The sequence below is a fragment of the Pristis pectinata genome, chromosome 6 (assembly GCF_009764475.1).
Source record: "Pristis pectinata isolate sPriPec2 chromosome 6, sPriPec2.1.pri, whole genome shotgun sequence".
In the NCBI taxonomy this organism is placed as follows: Eukaryota; Metazoa; Chordata; class Chondrichthyes; order Rhinopristiformes; family Pristidae; genus Pristis; species Pristis pectinata.
Window position 1 is genome coordinate 17568585 of NC_067410.1, and position 23058 is coordinate 17591642.

Consider the following 23058-nt stretch of genomic DNA (forward strand, 5'->3'; position numbering starts at 1 on the left):
AATAAGAGACGTAGGTAAGATAGATTATCACAATTTTTTTTTCCAGGGTAGGGGAGTCTAAAACTAGAGAACTTCCCAGGAATCTGCAGATCCATTGATTTTATTGGGGATTATAGGGCTAAGGGAAAGGGGAATTTAAGATCCTTTTTTTTAATTAGAACGTAGAACAATACAGTATGGGAACAGGCCCTCGGCCCATGATGCCTGTGCTAACCATGATGCCAATCTAAATTAATCCCATCTGCCTGCACAGGGTCCATATCCTCCACCAGTTTATATGTCTGTCTAAAATGTTGCTATCATATCTGCTCCTACCACTTCTCCTGGCAGTGCTTTCCGGGCACCTATCACCCTCTGTATAAGAATAAAAAAGTTGCTTGTAAATCTCCTTTAAACTTTCCCCTTCTCACTGCAGACCTTTGCCCTCTTGTATTTGATATTTCCATCCTGGGAAAAAGACTCTGACCATCTTCCCTATCTATGCCTCTCATAATTTTACATACTTCTATCAGCCTTCTACGTTTCAGCAAAAACTGTCCAAGTATATTCAACCTCTCCTTATAGCTAATATACTCTAATCCAAGCAATATCCTGGTGAACCTCTTCTGCACCCTCTCCAAAGCCCCCATATCCTTCCTGTAATGTGGTGACCAGAACTGGACACAAAACTCCAAATGTGGCCTAACCAAAGATTTATACCACTGCAACATGACTTGCTAGCTTTTATACTCAGTGCCCTGACCAATGAAGACAAGCATGCTGTACACCTTCTTTACCACCCTTATCCACTTGTTTTGCTCCTTTCAGGGAGCTTTGGACTTTCCTCTGTATATCAATTCTCCTCTGTGTCCTGCCATTTCCTATTGCATTTCTTCCTCTTGCATTTGACCTCCCAAAATACACTACCTCATACTTGTCTGGATTAAACTCTATCTGCCAGTTCTCCGCCCAAATATCCTGCTATATCCTTTGACAACCTTCCTCACTATCCATAATTCCACCAATTTTTGTGTCATTTGCAAACTTCCTAATCAGTCCACCTACATTTTTAAACAAATCATTTATATCTGCAAAGATATTAGTTGTGTTAATTATTTATGCATTTTCAACTGTTTTTAATTCAATTTTTAAGTGCCTTTTATTTTTTAATAGTTTTTTTGAATGTTCTGAATGTCAGCAATACTCTGAATCCCCTCAAAACTTGAATAGGTTGTAGAGCTGGGTGTGAGGCTTTACTGGCTGTCAAAGCTCTAAAGCTCAGGAGCAGAACTTTTTCAGTGTTTTGTTGGAAGCGCTGCCACCGTTCAGTCCTTAATGCTGGGGTTGGAATGCCTCAAGTCAGCAAGAGAGGTTCTCGGCATCCTTAATAGTTCAGGATGGGTTTGTGGTGACCGTGGATGGAGCACCATTAATTCTTCTGGGATGCTTGTACAGTGAGTAGGAAAATGTTCTCACATAATTGATGTAATTATTTTATATTAAGATATGTCCCAAATCTCCTGTAGCTTTACTCATTGTTGGTAGATGTGTACTTTTACAACAGTATTATTGTATCTTGTAACCTTGAATTTATTTATTAATAACTTCATATGGCCAAACAAAAAACTTACTGTGGTGCTTAATTGGACCAACATTCCAGTGCAGAACTGAAGCAATGCATTTTCAGATTGTTATTTGCAGGAAATATTAGACTGAGGTATCATGTAACCATTTCTGTTATTTGGAATAATGTTAAAAACTTGATAACTCTGCTTAAAGAGCAAGATATATAGTGGTCAGAAATCCTCTCCAAACTAGTATTGCCAAAATATCGCTTCAAATTAAAAGTGCACTTCTGTAATAGTTAAACAGAAAGACTGCAGAACTGAAGTTGAGGTCAGTTTGATAAAGTTGTTTTGGCAGAATAGCTTTCAGTAATAGATTTAGTTTATATGAACTTGTTTTATAGGTTGTCAGTAGAGGAGGATGTGTTTTTGTTGGATATAAGTATGGCAGTTATGTAATTGGTATGGTCTACAATTTCTGATCGATTGTTTTAATTGAGATAGGATTGATAGAAAAGCTCAGATAAATACTGCAATGTCTTTGAACAAAATAGCATTGTTCCAGGTGAAAAATAGTTTTTCTGCAGATGAAAGTTGTTGTATAATGCTCTGGACTGGGATTATTAAAAATAAAATATTACAGAATCTGGAAATCTGAAATGAACAGAGAAAATACTGGAAGCATTCAGCCGATCAGAAAACATCTATGGATAAATACAGTTAATGGTGCAGATCTTCTGTTGCTACAAGATCACTGGCTGTCTGTCCTTATGCTGATGAAACCACTGACAGTCCTCTGCTGGGAGCCAGGCACCTCGCACATCGGTGTGGTGGAATGCAGCGAAGGAGCAGTCTCTGTGGACAGCCGATGCACTCATACAATGACTTTGACAACTGATAAGGCCTCACTTTCAGGCTTCACCAACATTCAATAACGCTTGGGACTTAAAGAAAATATTGCTTAAAAATTAAGCATTTTTTAAATTAGTAAAACACACTGTATCTTGCTTTAAAACATAGAAACATAATTAATTAAATCAATTCTACTTCTCTTTCTCCTGACAGTCAGTTTCTTCCATCCATTTGAATGGGCCATGGTACTTGTGACTGATTTAACATTGCCAAGTTCAATGGTTAGGGTTACCAGGCTGAGAGCTGCGAAGTCTGCGCAAATTCCTGTTGTTGCATTCGATTCCATGAAGAGTCCACCAGTGCCAAGTGGGCATGAAGCAAGTTAGAAAATGCCACCACTGGTTTAGGCCCACATCAGTACTGAAAGTCGAGATTTCTATGAGTAAATCCCAGCATTGATGATGGATTGAGGAAGGAAGATCTGGTCCATTGTTTGAGATTATTGTACATCTTTGTTGAAAGAAGTTAAAGTTGTTCGTAGTGCAGAGAAAGTTAAGTGATTTAATGTAAGTGTTCAAAGTCATGAAGCGTTCTAATAAAGTAAAAAAAGAAGGAACCGCTTCCTGAGGCAGAGGGGTTAAACACCAGAGGACGCAAAATTTTGATTAGCGGCAAAAAAAAACAAGTGGGGAATAGGTTAGGAAAAAAAGATGACCAAGTTGCTCTGATCTAGAATGAACTGTCTGAAGGGTTGTGGAAGCAGATTCAATTAGTAACAACTGAAAGGAAGTTGAATAGGTACATGGATAAAATTGCATGGCTGTGGGGAAAGGCCAAGGTATGTGTGACTAATTGGATAGCAGTTCTTTCTAAGTGCAAGCGCAGGAATAATGGGCTGAAAGGATTTCCAATGTACTGTATGATTCCATAACAAACATTAGAAGTATAAGATAGACACAGTTAATGTTTCAGGTTGAAGACTTCATCAGAACAGTGAGAAAACAAGTTCATTTTAAGTTTCAGAGAAGGTGGGGGATAGAAGTATAGGGCAAAATCTCTGATAGGATGAATCCAGGGTTGCTATGGGGATAAATTGTAGAGTTCATCTGCCCGTTGGTTAATTAGGCAGTTAGGGGGAAAATGGAACAAATCTATGTGATGGAAGTGGGGGAAAATACAAAGAAAGTAACATGAAATGGTAGGATGTGCTTATGGAGAGAGAAAAACTGAGCCAATATTACAGATGGATGACTTGCTATAGAAATAACCAGTTCTGATACAAACAGACAACATGAGTTATGTGAAGTGAAGAATTCAATACTGAGTCCAGAAGGTAGTGCGCCTAGATGGAAGGTGAAATGCAGTTCCTCAGGCTTATATTAGGTATCATTTATAATGTTGCAGGAGGCCTGAAGCATGATCTCTGTTGCCCTTTTCGCAGATGCTGCCTGACCTGATGAACATTCATTCGTTTTTTTTCGTTTTATTTCCGATTCCCAGCGACTGCAGTTTTATTGATTTTCATTAGAAGTACAAGATTTGAAAATTCTAATCCCCAAAACTAATAACTTTTATTGTCCATTTCAGGTATCTTTTTAAATGTTTCCACATTGACCAATTCCCTGATTAATCAACTTTACAGATACAGCATCCTCTGAGTGAAGTGTCTGGACTCCTTCCTTCTTCTAAATTTGAGTTTTTCTGAATTCCAAAGTATGGCACAATTTTATATAAAGTGAATTTAAATTTACCTATTCCATCATGAAGTGTCAGTATATTAAATAATATTTTCCTTGTATGGAATAATCAGTTCCTAGCTCTTTAGTTTCTCAGTTAAATATTCTTAATTAACAGTTTCACCAGTTTCTGCAGTGATTCTTGTGCCTGGATATCTTTGCTGTAGTAACCAGAATTGTGTATGCTGTTCCAGGGATAACTGCACTGTAAAAACTCACAATGGGAATTGTTCTTGGCTGTATATGTGCCATCTTTTCTTACTACTGCACACACTTCACTGTTTTTGTGAGCTATCTCCCTCTGGAGCCATTTAGTTCACATTCTTGTTGTTTATGCTTCCTTAGTCTCATTACCTTGTATTTGTTCACATTAAATGCCATTTGCCACTCATCAGCACAACTTCAACCTATCCAAGTCCCATTGGTATTTAGTTTGTGTGTTACTGTTTTCTTGTCTTCTGCACAATTACCCTGATTTATTTCTGTGTCCAACTCCAAGTCCTTTAAATATACAATGCCCTGTGCTGAGCCTGTGGATTACTGCTGGGCATCCCTTGCTATTTCAGTGTAGTTTCACTTTTATCCATCTGTTGCTTTCTCTACTTTAACCAGTCTTCAACTCTCACCGAGCTTGCTTACACCCATACCTATTGGTGAAATCCAAATGCATTAGATTCAGAGAATTTCAGTTGTCAGCAAACCAGTTATTTCCATGAAGAACTCTATTGTTATTAGGCTATAATTTATACCCCTGTTTTAAAAGCAATTGAGCAAGAATAAAAAAAATCACCTGCAAATTATAGATAGTTGAAGCATGGATAAGAAAAGAAATACAGTAGTTAAAAATGATGAAGATTTCCCAGTGTGCCTTTCTACCGGTTAATCTTAATTTGACAATAGCTCTGCCATTTTGGAGCTCAAAGCTCCAGGAATTGCCCCCTCCTAATCAGATACGAATGAACACACTTCAGGGGAGCAAAGGAAGCCTGTGTTACTTAGTTGCCGGTTGTTAACTAATAGCTGCTACTACATTTGTTCAAGTGTTTGGTGGTGTTGAGTATTTTTTTTAATGTTGCCAAAATCAGCAACAGATGTTGAAGAATACTTTGCTGATTTTAATGTTTCTTCACAAACTAGTTCTTGGTGTACAATGGTATGCAATAGAACACAGCATTGTCTTGAAAATGAAGGTGACACGAGATAGTGTAATCTATTAGAAAAGATAGAGAGTACATCTGTGCAGAATGTTCAAGGTGCTAAGCCAGTAGTGTAGCGGTTAGCGTAATGCTATTACAGCACCAGTGACCCGGGTTCAATTCCTGCCGCTGTCTGTAGGAGTTTGTACTTTTTCCCCGTGTGTCTGCGTGGGTTTCCTCCGGGTGCTCCATTATCTCCCACATTCCAAAGATGTACAGGTTAGGAGCTGTGGCCATGCTATGTTGGCACCAGAAGAGTGGCTACGCTTGTGGGCTGGCCCCAGCACGTTCTCAGTAACGCAAAAAGACGCATTTCACTGTGTATCTCAATGTACGTGTGACTAATAAATAAATATCTTATCGTAATCAAGTTGGAGCCAGTGAGAGAAATCTGCATTTCAGCAGGACTCTCTGAAGTCTGCCACCTGCTGCTGTCACAACGCATCTCTACTTTAAGAGGACCATGTTACCCATAAGTGGTAGTTGGCATAATGCCTGCATCAGAAACAATGGGTTAATTCTTAATTGTATTTGCCTTCCTGTTTTCTGGAGCTTTTGAATTTAGCTCTCCAAGCATATCAGTGGATATTAGACAACATTTATTTAAAGGTGGAACCAGCAGGTTAACAGTTTTTGCGGTTTTAGTTGGACTATCATTTTTGTATTTATATTGAACCACATATTAGGTAGGTTCTAATCTGTAGACATATTTAATTTTGGAAGGATACTCATCAAAATTCCACAAAGGTGTTTGGTGAGTTTGTCCTGATACACCGCTTGAGTGTACAGCATTTATTAATTGAGAAGAAGGAGGTTAACAGAATTATAGAATAACGTGGAAAAGTACCTCTTTTGACTTAGTTCTTATGGGTTTCCTAATCATTTAATTATTCCTCAGTATGGCAACCTTTATGAAATAGTTAAGAAAATAATCAATGGGCTGTATCTTATTTAAAAAATGTATAAACATGAACTTATTGAAATTTGGTATGTCTTTAAATTCATGGAGTTATCTTTCACCTTTCCTTTGCACTGCATATATTCTTTTTCACTTTCTGTCAGTCTCGTCGCTCCTATCTCCTCTCTGGTGAGTTACTTTTCTCTTACTTTATATTGGGAACTTGGGAAAAATCGGAAGCAAACTTTCCTTCAGAAAAATGAATCTAGTCAATGGTTCTACATGAGGTCTCTGAAGGGATTAACTGGGTATTTTTTCCTATTTCTTTCTAGGAAGGGTGAGTCAACAGTATTGAAAGCTCATACAGGCACCATACGAAGCGTTCAGTTCTCCAGAGATGGACAATCATTGGTTACTGCTTCTGATGACAAAACAATTAAAGTTTGGACAGTTCATCGGCAGAAGTTTCTTTTTTCTCTGAGCCAGCACATAAATTGGGTTCGTTGTGCCAAGTAAGAATTAGTAATCAACCTATCAAAGACAGGAGGTGGGAAATGGTTAGGTTGGTGCTCTTGCACATATTTTGAAATCCAGGTGAGTCTCTCTGTGACTGCAGGCAATCAAAGCAGTTCCATAACATTAAAACTTGAAATATAAAACTTCCTGTACTAATGCACAGAATGAGGAGGAGATTATCTGAAACTTTTGTTTCAGTGAAAATTGCATATTTTGATATAATTCAATAATATGAGAGATTTTTTTCACATTGCAAATTTCTTTTTTCTATTTGTTTAACATTCTAATAAAATAATGTGAGTCTGAATCTCACTTGAATCCCAGGGAGCCACTAAAAGGGAGTGAAGTTGATCAAAAAATGTGGAGATAGAGAAAGATTGCAGAATGTGCCATTCCAAAATGGATCTTCTGTAATCTTTTGTGACAAATTTAGAGCAATGTGTCAGGCATAATTTGCCTATTCACATACAGTAGTATCAGCCTCATGAAATCTGAAGTGTGAATAGTTCTAACAAAAAACTTCTAAAAATTTGCTAAATTGATTTTTTTGTTTCGCTGGTGTGCTTTATTTTCTATTGTAGGTTGTTTTTCTGGTTGATGGAAGTGAGAATTGGGTGCATTTACAGTATTCTATAAGTTAACTATTTTTTAAATTTAAATTTTAGGTTTTCTCCAGATGGGCGACTCATTGTTTCTGCCAGTGATGATAAAACTATTAAAATTTGGGACAAAACTACTAGGGAATGTATACATTCATTTTATGAACATGGAGGGTGAGCCTTTTTGATTAATAAATATTTAGTGTACCAGAAGTTGAATATATGCAATATTGTATTGCTTGCATGACAGTGGAAAGAAATGATAAAGATTTGGATTGATGATTTTTCTGCATACCAAGTTCTTGATATTTGTGTGCAGTTGTGAGCTGATATGGATTTTTGAGCTTCCTTGGAAGAAAAGAAGGGAACCTGGTGGTACTCCAGATGTTGAACCAGATTTGCTTGAAACAATTTGGGTGCAGAAGGAAAAATGGAGTAAAAGAAAGATTAGAATAAGGGAGTGAGGAAAAGCACTAATTTTTAACAACAATTAGACATTATTTCAGTGCCACAGAGGTTGTTTTGTAGTAATTATCTTGTTATTTAGAAAATCACTTAGATGGAAGTGGACAAGTTCCAAAGTTCCAGGGCAATTGTAATTAGTTTTTGAATAATGAGTCAGAATGGTGGTTGTTTCAATGCAACTGCAAAAGAGCAGCATATTTCTGATAGAAATGTCTATGTCTTTGGATTTCATTGAGTATTTCACTTGTCTGGAGTTGCTCTTTGTTTTATGCATAAATGATGGTGAGCTCTGTTGGTCTCACAATTATATCTACAGGAAATTCTTGCCCAATATTTTCTCCATTAAAGTGTTAATTTTCATTTATTCGGCAACTTGCCCTGTTGGCTTTGAGTGTAATTTTCAGTGGATGATGAACTAGAGTATTGCGTTTTCTTTTGTGACACATTTATTCAGAACATCTGCTCAAATTTATTTCATTTGGCAAGAACAATGAAGAGTAGATAGATATCCTACCTGGATATAAAGGATATTGTTTCATAAAATTCCAAGTCTGTTAAATTTCTCAAATTTTGTATATTGCTTTCAATTACCATGATACTTTTGTTGCAAGGTTACTCAATATAAAAGAAAAAGCATTTGATGTAAGACTTTAGCTTTCTACACAATGCAACTAAAAGTTACTTTTTCTTCCTCTTCAAAGATTTGTTAACTATGTAGATTTTCATCCCAATGGAACCTGTATTGCAGCAGCAGGAACAGACAATACCGTTAAACTTTGGGATATTCGTATGAATAAGCTTCTTCAACATTATCGAGGTAAGAAGATTACATCTTCTGTTATGTAACTTGTGCAGATGGAATGAGTTTGCAATACCTGCCTTGTGGACTGCAACAATTGATTGCCTATTCTGCTCCACAATTTATTCTTCCATGATTACTTCTAGGGCATACAGTAACTCTGAATATATAGGGTTATGCATTCTTTAACTGCATGGGAGGGATATGGATGATACACAGGAGGAGGGCTTTTAGTATAAACTGGCATCAAGATCGGCACAACATCATGGGCCAAATGGCTTGCTGTCCTATGTTAACCATGGAATACACCTTCTGTGATCATCTGACACTTTCCACTGATCCATACAAATTTTGAAGCAACAAATCATGGTAATCATGAGCTCAAGCTCGAGCTCTGCCCACAGCTGAAAGTGAATTTAGTATTAATAACAAGTGGTTTTTTTTCATTGTTATTTATTCATGGAATCTGGGAATGGCAGCAGTTACGGACAATTCTGGTTTGCCTTTGAGAATATGGTTATGAACTAACTGCAGTCCATGGAGTGAATGTGCTCCTGTTGTGTATGGTGGTTTTGATGCAATTAAGGGATTAGTTGGGCTATCACCACAACATAAATAGGCTTCTGGAGCTGTATGTAGCCAAACAGTGTAAGGACAGCAGATTTCTTTCCCTAAAAACTGTCAATTACGTAGATGGTTTTATTGATGATATCCTTGTAGTTTTGTAGTCATTATTTCAGTTAATAGATTTTTTAAGGATTTATTTAATTAATTAGTTGAATTTAAGGTACTTGGTTGCCGTAGCAGGATTGGAAATTGGATCCCTAGATCATAACTCCAGGCTGCTGGATTACAAGTTTAATCACATAACTTGTATATTGGTATAAAAGATTTATACATGTAAGAAAGCTTGTAGTTAGGAGGAAGTGATTCCTTGATTTTTATATAAAAAGAAGTAGGTATGATGTAAGAGAGAAATTCATCAGCAATGAGTTGAAATGTAGCACAAGATACTGGAAGCAAGTTATGCTGGTTATGGTGGCTTTAGTGAATACCCACTCTGTTTGAGTATATGTGAGGATACTGGGCCTGATCATTCTACATTGTTTCCAAAATAAAATCATACGAGTTTTTGAAACTTGGGAGATGAAGGTCTAAAGATCACCTGTCTGGTAGGATGACTCCATTCTTCAAACATAGATAAGTGATAAATGATGACTGCCTAAGTCTCATTCTGTTATCCCAGCACTTCCATGGGGAGGCTACTTTAAGTTTGTTTTCTTTTCCAGGTTCTGGGACAAAATATGATTTTAAGCAGATGGGAAAATACTTTGACTGTGTGAGGAACAGGGTATTTAATAGGGGTCATTAATTCCAAAATGGTTCGGCTTTTCTGTTGTAGAAGACCTTCTGGTGTTTGTGTTTAAGTTGGGTTTTCTTTATTTTCTCGTAGTGCATAGTGCTGTGGTAAACTGCCTCTCATTTCATCCGACTGGAAATTATCTCATCACTGCATCTAATGATTCAACACTGAAGATACTTGATTTGTTGGAGGGAAAGTTATTGTACACTCTCCATGGTCATCAGGTGAGCTAGTTTCATTAGAATTCTGTGTTTCAGCCAGGATCCTTTTTAGTAGCTGCTGTCCTTATTTGATTGTGGTGGGAGTTTGATTTTGTTTTGCAATTACACCAAATTCTCAACTAGTTGCTTATTTTCACATCTTATCAAAGAAGTCCAAGTTACGATGAGGATTTTTCTTAAATTTACAAGAACAACCATTCACATTTTTTTTTCATCCCTTTTCACTTATTTTGAACTTTAAGAAGTGTCAGCTGGAACTATTGCAAAACATAAATTCAACCATTATATTTAAAGGGTTCAGTTTGCAGTATTGTAATCCATTCATCTAACATGTGTTATTTAAATGAAAACTAATATATTTGTTACTAAAACATGGTGCTTCCAGGCATCATTGCATACACAGTATTTGAGTTTTTGTACTGGGAATAATTTGCAGAATAAGACCATAAGATATAGGAGCAGAATTAGGCCATTTGGCCCATTGATTCTGCTCACTCATTCAATCAGGGCTGATTTTTTTTTTCTTAACCACATTCTCCCACCTTCTCCCCTTAACCCCTTTACAATCAAGAATCAGAATGTTTGTGATATTGGTCATTTCTCATGTTTCAAAATTCTGGTGTGTAGTTTCTTGACAGTGATTCTTCCTTAAATTGATCTTGAGATATTTGGTGAGTGGTGCAGTATTGAACATCTTTGGGTGGCAGTTAAAGTCTCTCTGTTGGAAATGGTAATTTTCTGGCTCTTGTATGCCGCAAATCTGACTGCTTCTTATCAGGTCATGCCTAAATGATGTTTAGATCTTGCAGGCATGGACAACTTCATTATCTGTGGAACTGTAAAAAGAAGCAAACACCATGCAATCATCATCAAAACATTCTCATTTGTGCTATAACATATAGCAGTATATTGCTTGTGGAGTGGGGGGGGGGGGGGGGGGGGGGGCGGAGATGATGGTAGACTGAGAAGATGTGCCATCCATTGCCCATTTCTGTTTGAATATGGTTGCAAGTGCTTCAGTATTGTTTTTGGCATTTATATGCCAGGCTCCACCACTATTGAGGATGGTGTGGTTGAATCTTCATTTGGTTGACACCTCATTTTTTTCTTAGATTTGCCTGGTACTGCTCCTGGCATTGTGTTCCGCACTCATTGGAGTACAGGTGATCCTGTGGCTTAATGGGAATGACAGAGGCCATGAGTGTACTGTTGTGGTAGAATACATTTGCACTGCTGCTGATTGCCCACTGTTCCTCAAACATGCCCAGTTTCGAATTGCCTGTTCTGTTCTTAATCTGTATCACAATGCAATGTCTTAAAACAAAATGGACGATGTCCTTGTGAAGAAGGATTCTTGTCACTTTTAGGTTCATGCAGTAATCTCTACCAGTGCTTTCAAGGACATATGCAAGAGCTGGTAGATTGTGATGCTGGGGTCAAATGGGTTTATCATTCATTTCGGTTCTCTCACGAGCTGGTGCAGATCCAGTCTGGCAACTACGTCCTTCTTGAGAAGTAATTCGCAAGGTTGACTGCAGTTAGCCACGACCAATTCCAGTACATAGACTGACATGGATAGACCATTTGGATTTATTATTTCATTTCAAAGTAACAGTTCAAAGCAACCTTTTCACTTTTGAGGCAATTTTGGAGGGCTGATAACAGGCAAATATATTGCTGAGGGCCTGGAGTCACATATAGGTCAGAGAGGTGGTGAGCTTTTTCTTAAATTTAGCAATTGCATGGTCATCATTATTAATAGAATGCAAATTCCCTCACTCTTCTCCAGACCATTTGTCCAGACCTCTAAATGGCTAGTCCAGAAGTATAACCATTCTATCTGCATTCTAGGTGTGCTATTGAAATTCCTCTATTTGGTACATAATGCTACTTCATGTATAAGTTGACCTAGGTTAGGAATGAAAATGGTACTCAAAATCTTTTTATAAATGTATTCATTGTTATATTTTTAAAAAAGAGAGAATAGGCAGTTTTTTTAAATGAAAAGCTAGAAACAATGGTGGTCCAGTGAAGGTTTGGGTTCGTGGATAGCTGCAGAAAAAATGGACTTAAACACTGATGACACCACCCTGGGGGATGTTTGGCAAAACACCTGAGCTTGGATATATTGGTCTTCTAAAAGATAGCAATACAGATTTACCAGGATGATATCTAATTATGAAAAAAGTTTACTTAAATCTGGGTTGTACTGTATGAAGTTTAGAAGATTAAAGGGTGATTTGATCAAATTCTTGATGCCTTGAAGCAGGGGGCATATTAAAAATTGAAGCCAAATTTTTTGGGAATGAATTTAAGTGGCTGGAATTTGGAACAAAAGTGGATGCTAAATCAATGGCTGATTCTTAATCTGACATTGATAGATTTTCCTTAAGCAAGAGACTATAAGGTTATGGGTCAAAATGCCACACAGGGAATTGTCACTGGTCAACCATGGTTTCATTAAATGGCTGTCTCCTGTTGTCAGGCAATCTGGCCTTTTATCAGGTACCTTATTTAAATATGTATTTGTAGACAGCAGACTTTACCTTCAGGTTCCCTGCCTCCAACACTATTTAACATTTTAATTGGCCATTGGTTCCCTGAAGGGAACAGTATTCATTATCCGACCTCCTCAAGTTTCTGGCTGTCAGCTGGGGAAAACAATTTTCTTTGGCAGTCATCTGTCTTTGGCTTTGCTAGTGCCAGTGCGACCAGTGACAGCCTGAGTGAATTAAACCTTGCTCCTAATGCCCGCAGTCTTTTTCTTCTCATTCATGATGTTTCATGGAAGAAAAATAATAGTTATATGCCCAATGCTTTACTGTGTATTAGAGAGATCAAAAATAGTCCCACTGCCTTGCTCTCTACTTATAGTGTATCAATCCCACTTTATCTATTTATGTTATTTCAGTCTTAAAGGATATATCAACAACATCCTGCCTAAAGAAATTTCTCCTCATCTATTTCCTTGCACTCTTGGTGATAGTTTGAAATTGATGATCTTGTGTCATTAGCTCGCCTGCTAGAAGAAGCAGGAAGCCTCATCTCACTGAGCTTTACTGGCTGTTCCGGTCAGAATTACTGGCGCTCAGCTGTTTGAATAGCTGTATGTCCTAGACTTCCGCATATACTCGTTCAATTCTGGAAGTATGGGACTTACTGAATGACAGATGGTACCATATATCTTATTACACTCCATCACTGGACTCTGTGTGGCATTCTCCACCCTTATGTTGGGGACTCACCTCTCAAATCCAATGCCATGTTTGTTCTGGTGCAGGATCTGAAACACTATTAATTTCAATGAGGATCTCAGGCCTACGAAAAAGGTGGCGAATGGAATTGCAAGTTTTTTTGTTATTTTGTTTTAATATTTCTAATTATTTGTTTTTTTATATGTTTCTAATGATTTTTTTCTTTGAATTTGCTTTCATTTTAATTATTTACTCTCAGCTTAAAACCTATGATCATTTAGGGTTTTTGCAGCTGAGTAAACTTCACTTCCAGTTAAAACTGTGGGCACGTGTGGACTATGGGAAGTGGGACCACTGCGCCATGATCATTCTGTTAAAGCACATGAACATTTTTAGTCTCTCTGCTAAATTTCTTTAGTATTTTGCCTCCAGTAGATATACTTCTAGCATCTCAAGTCTCTCTTCATAACTGTAGTTGCTAATTTTTGATGGCGCCCGGGAGAATATGATCACTATGGTTTCTAGTTTATGGAGTTTTAATGACTTGGTTATATTCTGTAAATCTTGAAGTTCTTTCAGGGTCCTTTAAGTATAATTTTAAAAAATTGACATTACTGATAAAATTAAAATTTTGATGCACAGATTCTGCATTTGTAAACTAGAAAGCTCATACTGATTAATTCAGGAAGAGCAGAAAGGAAATCATAGGAACTATCTATCCTCTCTACTTTTAAAAATAAAGTTGTGCTATCATCATCGTTAAGCATAAATATTTTGAATTTTGATGAGTATGTGTTTGCTTTTGCTCAGTGTCCACTGGTGTGAAGTCGATAAAGCACATGTAGAATAGAACAACATTCATTAGAAAAGGTGGAAAATGTGCAGCAGTTCAGAATAGTGTTTGTGCTTTCAGAACAGCTTGTTCTGAGAAGTATGCCAGCTGTATTTATTTATGTGGGTGAATGTGCCTGTTCCAGACTTGACATATGTTTTTCTCTGGCAGCTCACTAGTATTCTGGGAGGGAACTGAGGAAGTGATAGATTAGAAGGGGAAGTGATAGTATTCCAGAAATATGCTTTGACGTAATAAGACCCTGTTTCAGGTGCCTGGTATGTAAGATACCAGCTGATCGTTGTTCGTTTACCCAGGGACTGTGGCCAAGTTTACATTCCTGTATATAATTATAACTTAGATGGTCCTTCCTTTCCAAGGTTGGTGTTAAGCAAGAGCTTGTCTGTTTCAGACTGATGACATTTTACAGCTGCTTTTCCATATATGCACCTGATTTTGAAAGAAGTTAGTGATGGGTCAATTCATCAAGAAAGCTTGAGTTTTGGGGTGTTAATTTACTACCTGATTGTTTCAAATCTGTTGTAATCTCAAAATTTGTTCTCTTTCAGTCATCAAATTGTTTACATTAGAAAAATCTTTAGTGTCTTTGCATACATAGAGGATTTTAACATTAGATCGGGGCAAATGAGTTGAGACCAATAATACTGGGGCTAATACAGAATTAGCTAAGTAGTGTTTATTCTGTTGGTTCATAGGCTTTCATTATTCACCTACATGCTATTCTAAACATCAATTATTTCAGTGTATGCATTCTTCTTAGATATTAAAAAATAGGACATAGGATTTGAAATTATTGTTTACAATTGTAAACTGGTTTAAATTAGGATAAAATTAAACATATTTTCATAGATTTATTATTTTTCTTTAACTGTTCTCCAAATGAAATGCCATATCAGAGTTTATATATAAAAAAGGCAAACATTATATTATCACTTCTCAAATTGCCTGTATTTTTTCAGATATTTACAGAATATTTTAAATGGCAGCATGTTCTGAGAAAATTTTCAGTGGAAAAACTGCAAATAGTCACCAGTAATATTTGAAACTTATAACTTTCAATATGTTTAATCATTGTATCAACAAGTGGATTGAAAGCATTAATTTTTCAGTGAATGTGGAGCTAATTATGAAATCATTTTATAATAATAACTCAAGTTTCTACACTTCTGATTTTCACCAGTGAGCTGGGCAATCTATTTTGTAAGGTTAAATGTTGGCAAAAGACCTACATATATTTAGCTGGTGGTTCCATAGAGAACTGCCAGCAAGGTGCTTTTCATGGGTCATTCCATCTCTGACTTCGTGTTCATGCCCAATCTGGTTTGTCAGCTGCACTTTTCCCCTGGTCACACTTTCCTTTTGTGGTTCTGCAGGACTGATTGACCTGAAGAATGCAGCTGTTCTATGGAGCAAATGCATGCAATGACTAGGCCTTGGGCAGCTGATCCTGAGAAACTTAAGCCCCAACCGCTGAACACACTGTTAGCCTTGACAGCTTGCTGTTGTCAAAGGCCCTTTTAATTGTTTTTAAATGTTTATGGCAATTAGCCACTTAAAACAGTTCAAAAAGGTTTAAATAATTAAAAGGTAAAGTTGCATAAAATAATTCCAGAAATTCATCAAAATCACAAAAATAAAGAAAAATGCACAAGCCACTGAAGTGCAATTTTTAAAACAAGTGTGTTGGCTCCATTGAAACGAATGGAGTCGAGCTACTTGGTTAGTGCAGAGCTGATGTATTGGGTGTAACTTGCATTTGGTCAATCAACATAGTATGTTTACTTTTGTCCACTGGAGTCGGTTATAAATTTGGAGGCAGGGTGGTGGTCGAATGTGTTGGCATCTGTCTGCAGCCTGTCTCTGACTTCTGTGTTTCAAAGAACAAGCACAGAAGTCACTGATAAGGAGAACATTGGCAATAGTTCTGTACGGAATTCCCAGACAGATGCAAGTATGTTTCAGCCTCTTATATTGGGCTAGTAAATGATTGGAGTGTAATCAGAAATTTTGTAGCAATTCTCATTTGATGCATGGGTACTACATGAACTGTGCACAATTTCTAAAAAAAATCTTGAAAAATATCAGAGAAAACTCAGGCCTGTTTCAAGGAATATAATGTAAATCTATGAAGAAATGATACTTTAGAGTAGATGACTGTAGCACATTTTATCCACTTGTACACTGCTGATAAAATTCTGTTTTGCCACCACCACTATAATCTCTCAACTCTTTGTGAACTGTCAGACTGCTGATTCAGTGGCAAGAATTTCTGACAACTAAGACCAAACCCTAAGTCTTTTGTTCATGCCAGAAACTCTTTGCCAAACCATTAAGTAAATGCATTTCACTACTGACTGAGACCAAAACAAACCATTCATAGCTTTGCTGTCCTATCTGAGCTTCTGAAAGTAGGAATCTCTGCTTGTTTCAGCTTTAATAATATCTCTTGACTCCACTACTGACTGAGCTCATCTGTTATGAAACCTTAATCCCTGCCTTTGTTCTCTTTAGACTTAACAGTTTAACTCACTCCTACCAGCCTCTCACCTTCTACCTACCATTGATTTAAACTTACACTAGTGCTGTCCATACCTGAATTCATATTGATTGCTGTTTTTCTGTTGTTCCTGTGGTCTTTGATCTGTGTCAGTACCCAGTTAAGCAATGTCTCAGTTTTGAAATTCTCTTTCTTGTTTTCAAATCCCTTCACGTTCTTGCTTCTTCCTTTCTCTAAACTAAGGTTGGAAGTATTTGTTTTTTACACTTTAGTCCTCTCACGTGTATCTGATTTTAGTTGTTGCACTATTGTCGACGGTGCCTTTGGCTGCAGAGCTCTGGAATTTCTTTGATTTACTTACCCGCTTCTTTATCTCTTTTTCCCTCTGTTAAAATGCTCTTTGAAATCTTCTTTCTGGTCAGCTGCTCTTGTGAAATGCCTTGGGCCCTTACAATGTTAAATGGGCTATATAAATACAAGTTACTGTTTTGCTTAAATGATTTCAAATTTTAAATATATATCAGTAATAGAAGTTGACTTTATGGGAGGAGGACGTTTATCTTGCAAGCTACCAAGGATGAATTTTAAATCAACTTATCAATGGGGGAAAAGAAGAATTTTTTTTCAGTTTGAACCTTTATACAGGAAAGTTAGCACCTAAACAGCATATTGTTTAATTCTTAGTTAATTGTAAAAATAGTTTTTTTTACGTTTTTGCTGTAAAAAAAAATTTAGAATCCTAGGGTCATACAGCACAGAATATGCTGTTTTTAAAAAAATGCATGTTTTTGAATGGACAGATTTTTTCCTCTAATCTTCATCTGATTCAGTGAGAAAAATGTGTGTTTAGTCTTTTGATGTAGATTTCAGTTGAAGTTTCCTTAAACAGTAATGGTAACTGGCATCCAAAAAAGTCATTGTGTGAGTTTGAATGAGCAGAATGTGTGCTGAGGATTGGGTACCATTTTTTTAATAAACTCAATTTATGAGCAGGGCAAAGGAAAAATGACCACTTTGGAAGCTATTTCAGCAGTTTGTGTTCACCACCTGCACAAGTAGTTTTCTGTAGTATTCTTGGCTTGCTCTGTCACTTGAAAAGATTCCTTAATGAAGTGTGGATTAGAAATAATGTACAATTTTTTATTGTCTGTTTAAAGGGTCCAGCTACTTGTGTAGTTTTTTCCACTGCTGGGGACTTCTTTGCTTCGGGTGGTTCAGATGAACAGGTGAGTGACTCTTCTTTACCATAGCACAATCAAAAAAGTTACACTTAATGTTATACTTAATTAAATATTCAAAGAATTAATAAACATTGTGTTTTATTAATAGGATATTGCAAAAATGATCTTGTAGAAGTAAAGATTTTTTCAATTTTGATATATTCGTATTTAGAGTCATGGACTCATAGCACAGAAGCAGGCCCTTCAGCCCTCTGAGTTTACTCTGACCACCGAGCACCTATTTACACTAATCCTATTTCACTCTCCTCACATTCTCATCAATCTCCCCAAATTCTCATCAATCTCCCCCACATTCTACCAATTACCTACACATACAAAGGGCACTTTACATTGGCTATTTAACCTGCCAACCTGCATGCATTTGGGATGTAGCAAGAAACCGGAGCACTTGGAGGAAACGCACACAGTCAAAGGGAGGACGAGCTTAGTTCGCGCAGACAATAGCAGAGGTCAGGATTGAACATCGTTTGATGGAGCTGAGAGGCAGCTACTAGTCATGCCACTCGTAGTGTTGACTGTCATTTCAGCTTAATTCTTCCAATGTCTTTTAAGGAACATTTTCATCTAGCTGAATACAAGAACTACTTTTATGGTGATAGGCTTTGAATTCAACTTGAAAGTCATGTTGCCACCATCTATTTTTACTCTTCTCTCTTTTACTCTTTTAAGTACGGATTTGTGCTGAATAACAATGTCATGCTTGTCAGTATTTTCCTTTTATAAGCCCAAGAATTAAACTTGGAAATGAAAATCAAAAACAAAACTGTAGATAATGGAAAAGTGAAATATTAACAGAAAATGTTGGAGGCCCTCAGAAGGTCAGGCAGTATCTGTGACAAAGAAATAGTGTTAACGTTTCAGGCTGAAGACCCTTCATCTGGACAGGGGAAAAAAAAGTTGATCTTAAGTGACTGTGAAGATGGAGGTAGGAATGGATAAGACCAAAGGAACATCTGTGACAAATTAAGGCCCTGGTTGCCATTTTGGAAATCTACTTGACAAAGGTGGAGAAATTATATAAGATTTTGAGTAACATACCAAAGTATAAAAAGATAATTAAAAGATGCTGCTGAAGAGAGAGGTAAAAGGGATGCATGTGCCAGCTCATGGAGTTGAGTGGATCTTGGAATACAGTGAATGGAGAAATGATCTTTGATACATAGTTGGGAGACAGTGAATATTGTGAGGAGGTTACAGAGAGGTATGAGGAAGAATATAGGCAGGACAAGGAACGGGTGAGGATATTATAGATGGAATATATTATAGAAAAATATGAGGTCATCCATTTCAGCAAAAAAAACCTCAATTTTTTTTGATGGTAAAGGATTGAAAGGCATTGTTCAGCAGAACTTTGGTGACCTTGTACATTAAATACTGAAAGTTGATGTGCAAGCAATTAGGAAGGCAAATGTTAGCCGTTTTTGAGTACAAGACTGAAGATGTCTTATTAAATTGTGTTGGGTTTTGATGGAACAGCATTGGGAATATTGCGTTTGCATCTCCCTGCATAAGGAAGAATATACTTGCGATGGAGGGAATGCAGCTAAGGTTCTCCACATTGACTCTTGGGATGACATAGGGTGTGATGATGTGTTGGTGGTTTGTCTTATGAGAAGAAATGAAACAGACTGGGACTATATTCTCTTGAGTTTAGGTGAATGAGAGATTCTCACTGAAGCATGCAAAATTCTTATGGGGCTTGACAGGAAATGCAGGAATAATATTTTCCTGAATGGCTTTGGTATAGTAAAATGGAGCTGTGGTAAAAGGATCGCCACATTTTTCTCTCTCAGAGGGAGATTTTTAAATTATTATGACAAAGCTGGTAAATAAGGAAGGTGAGAGCATTCTGTTGTACATTGTGCTGATTTTGGAAACGTGCAGTGGAATATTTGACTTGCCAAACAACAATTTTTTTGGTTCGATATAAACGTGTTTTTTAAAATGAATTATTTGTAATGTTCATTCAGCTATAACTACAATTTCGGCATCCCAAGAAATTAACAAGTTGTCTTTACTACAATTATACTGGCCAGTATTCGCAAGTGGTGGTATTAAAGTAAGAAGGCTAGCATAGAACTAAAGAATCTCTTCATTCAAGAATTTTCAGTATAGCAGCTGAATGTAGTATTTATTGTGTTGCAGCTTAAAATGATATAGCCTTACTGAGAAAGGTAAGTCTTATTTTAACAGTGTTTATTGTGGAATATTAACATTCTAAGACTGACTCATTTGTTGTCACAAGACTTCAGCAAAATGAGAACATCAAGGCACTTTACAAAATGCAAATTCTTGTTTCTGTTTTTTCGTTTTTGGGCATCCACATTTCTTCTGACTGCTTACTCTATTCTAAATGCCAGCTGTAAGAGCTTCACCAGGGGCCATGTCAAAGAATGAATCTTAGCTGAAGAGTTCTTTACAATTCTTCTTTCACTAGTTGCTGACTCCTATGTCACCGATAAAGTCTCCTGGGGTTCTTGGCTCTCAGCAGGCTGGGCTCTTAGTACTTGGGCCATAGATGTTCTTACTGATATTCAGTGCCATCCTGAGCAAAGCACCTCAATTGATTGAAACCCTATTTACAACCCCGGGTATTCACTCCCTCCACCTCTGAACTGTGGCTGCAAATACATCATGGCAGCTTGCCAAGACTTCTTTCCTAATCCTTCCCAAACCCATTACGTAATATTTAGAGATATCAGGAAATGGGAAAACAGCCACCTGCAAGTTTCCTTCCATGATACTGATTATTCTGACTTGGAAATTTATCACCATTTATTGTTACTAGGTCAAAATCCTGGAATTCCCTACCCAGCGGCGCTGAATGAGCCCATTCACCACACTAAATGAAATGGTTCAAGAAGGTGGCTCTACACCCCCTCTTGAGGGCAATTCGGGATGAACAGCAAATTCTGACTTTGGCAGTGGCACCCACATTCTGTCAATGATTAAAAAATAAAATGGGATTAATGATTACCAGGTACTGTTGCAAATGTGGTCAGTATTATATAAAATAGCAGCCAATTTGCACACAGTTGCTGCCTCTCGCCAGTTGCTTCCACTTCAGTTCCTGGGTTGTAAGTTGAAGAATCCTACAGACTGTTCCACAGACAGGGAAGGAATTGCTTGACAGGGTGGATGGGTGAGTTGTTCTGCACTCCTTTTGTCATTTCCGTTTATCCTTTGCATGCTTCTGTCAAAGAGACTTGAGGTGCTCAGTGCCTTGTCGCATGCTTGTTCTCTATTTTGAGTGAACACAAATTGACGAGAACATTGCATTTTCTTCAAGTGGATTTTGAGAAAATCCCTGAAGCTTTTTCTCTGTCTTTCTGGAAATCTTTTGTGATGGAGCTTGGAGCAGAGTATCTGCTTTAACAGTTGGTATTGGGCATCCAGATCCTGTGATCTGCATGTTGGAAATGGTTGAATGTAATTAGAGCCTCTGTTGGGGAAATTGGTCTAGTAGAAGAGACTGATGTAAGAGGGTGATACTAGTTCACTTATGTTGCTGATGGATTTGGAGAATTTGGTTAATGGGGTTTGCTTTCTTCTAGTGAGACAAAACAAAGCATTGATTTCATGCCAAATGTCACTTAATAGCAGTGGTGATTGGACTAATATCAAGGGAGGAGACAGAAGTTTAGTACTGTCCCGAGATGGATTAAATATTAGATGTGAGGAAAGAGGGGGCAATTTAGAAGTTCAGCAATGAGTTGATAACTATGACATTGCCTGGAATCTGCAGCACCAGATATCTTTTACTGCTATCCTTTCTTTTGGTCAGGAGAAATTTTTTGCATCTCAGCTTTCAGGAGTCATGGATTTTCTTGTCTCGAAGTGTGATGAAGTTTCCAATCCAAGAAGATCTTCATTTGTGGTTAATTTGCTCTTGGATCTCCAGGTCATTCTCATCAAACCAGCTCAGCAGGCTGTCTGTGAGACGCTGGCTGAGAACCTTCTTCATGGAGATCCTGAGACTTGATGTTGATTTAATGGCAGCAGCACTTCTATTGTTGTCATTGTTTGGGTGTAAGGCCAATAGAAGTGTCAGAACAGTTTGGTGGTCACTCAAGTAGTTGTTCGCACTTGCCATTGTGCAGGTGGTTTGTGGACATCCTTGCTGTATCTTGCTCTGACGATGACATAGATTAATAATGCCTGGACCAAGTGTGTTGTCATGAATTCTTGTACATGTCTGTGTGATAAAACAGGATTTCAATATATGATGGGCATATTCTCACCATTTTGATAGGTGGGGCATTGCACTGCCTTTCTTCGCTCCTTCCGTACCAATTGCACCTCTCTCTAGCGGTTTGTGTCCTTTCTGAATATGCTACTGATATTTCCCAAAATCATTTTATCTCCCTCAGTAACTTGAGCCAGGGATTGCCAGGTCAGAGTAGAATTCCTCCTTGGCCTTATTCATAGCTTTCTGGCTTTAGATATATACACGGATGAGCTGAGGAAGAAATGCTAAGGTGCCACTCTAACTCATTCTTGATGGCAGAACCCCTCCTTTGAAGATGGTATACCTTTTCCAGTTTGCCCTTCCAGAAAGGTACGCACTGCCTTGTTCTTTGATGATTCACGTCATCAGTTGATGAATTGATGTCATTGTCAAATCATCTGAATTTCTGGCCTTTGAAAGCAGTGTGATATTCAGGTGTCTCAGTGTTGGGATGCCCAGGAGGGTTCTGACATTGCAAATTTAGAGCATTGCGTTTTGGAGTGGGAAATGCCTGTGCATTAATTCTTTTAACATAGGGTTGCCCTTGCACTTCAGCGACCACATAGTCCTAATGCAGTGGGGTATTGGCCCACTGGCAAGGAGTTTCAAAACAATTGCAGATCAGGCTGTGCCGCATGAACATTAACACACGCTCTCTCCTTCCCCTTCTTCTACCTATCCCCCTCTGCTCCCCTTTCTCTCTGCTCTACCCCACACCCCTCCTCTCTCCTCCCTCTCCACTTTCATGCAGGGAAGCCAAGAGTGTAAAGGTTCAAAGATTGAAGGAAAGAGGCAAGAAGAACAGCAGTAGCATGTTTAGGTGATGGGGACTGCAGATACAATTACATTTAAAAGG

At 37.6% G+C, this 23058-nt stretch overlaps 1 protein-coding gene across 4 annotated transcripts in view; it reads left to right on the forward strand.

Annotated features, from left to right (window-relative positions):
* The window catches only part of LOC127571610 (POC1 centriolar protein homolog A-like), a 103174-nt gene that overhangs the window by 22241 nt on the left and 57875 nt on the right, over nucleotides 1-23058 (forward strand). For all 4 annotated transcript variants that reach the window (XR_007956494.1, XM_052018151.1, XM_052018154.1 and 1 more), the window contains 5 exons: nucleotides 6559-6738; nucleotides 7408-7515; nucleotides 8508-8623; nucleotides 10059-10192; nucleotides 17891-17959. Coding sequence is in view for 3 of the 4 variants with exons in the window: in XM_052018151.1 (XP_051874111.1) it covers nucleotides 6559-6738; nucleotides 7408-7515; nucleotides 8508-8623; nucleotides 10059-10192; nucleotides 17891-17959 (607 nt within the window). In the remaining variant the exon portion in view is untranslated. The remainder of the gene's footprint in view (nucleotides 1-6558; nucleotides 6739-7407; nucleotides 7516-8507; nucleotides 8624-10058; nucleotides 10193-17890; nucleotides 17960-23058) is intronic.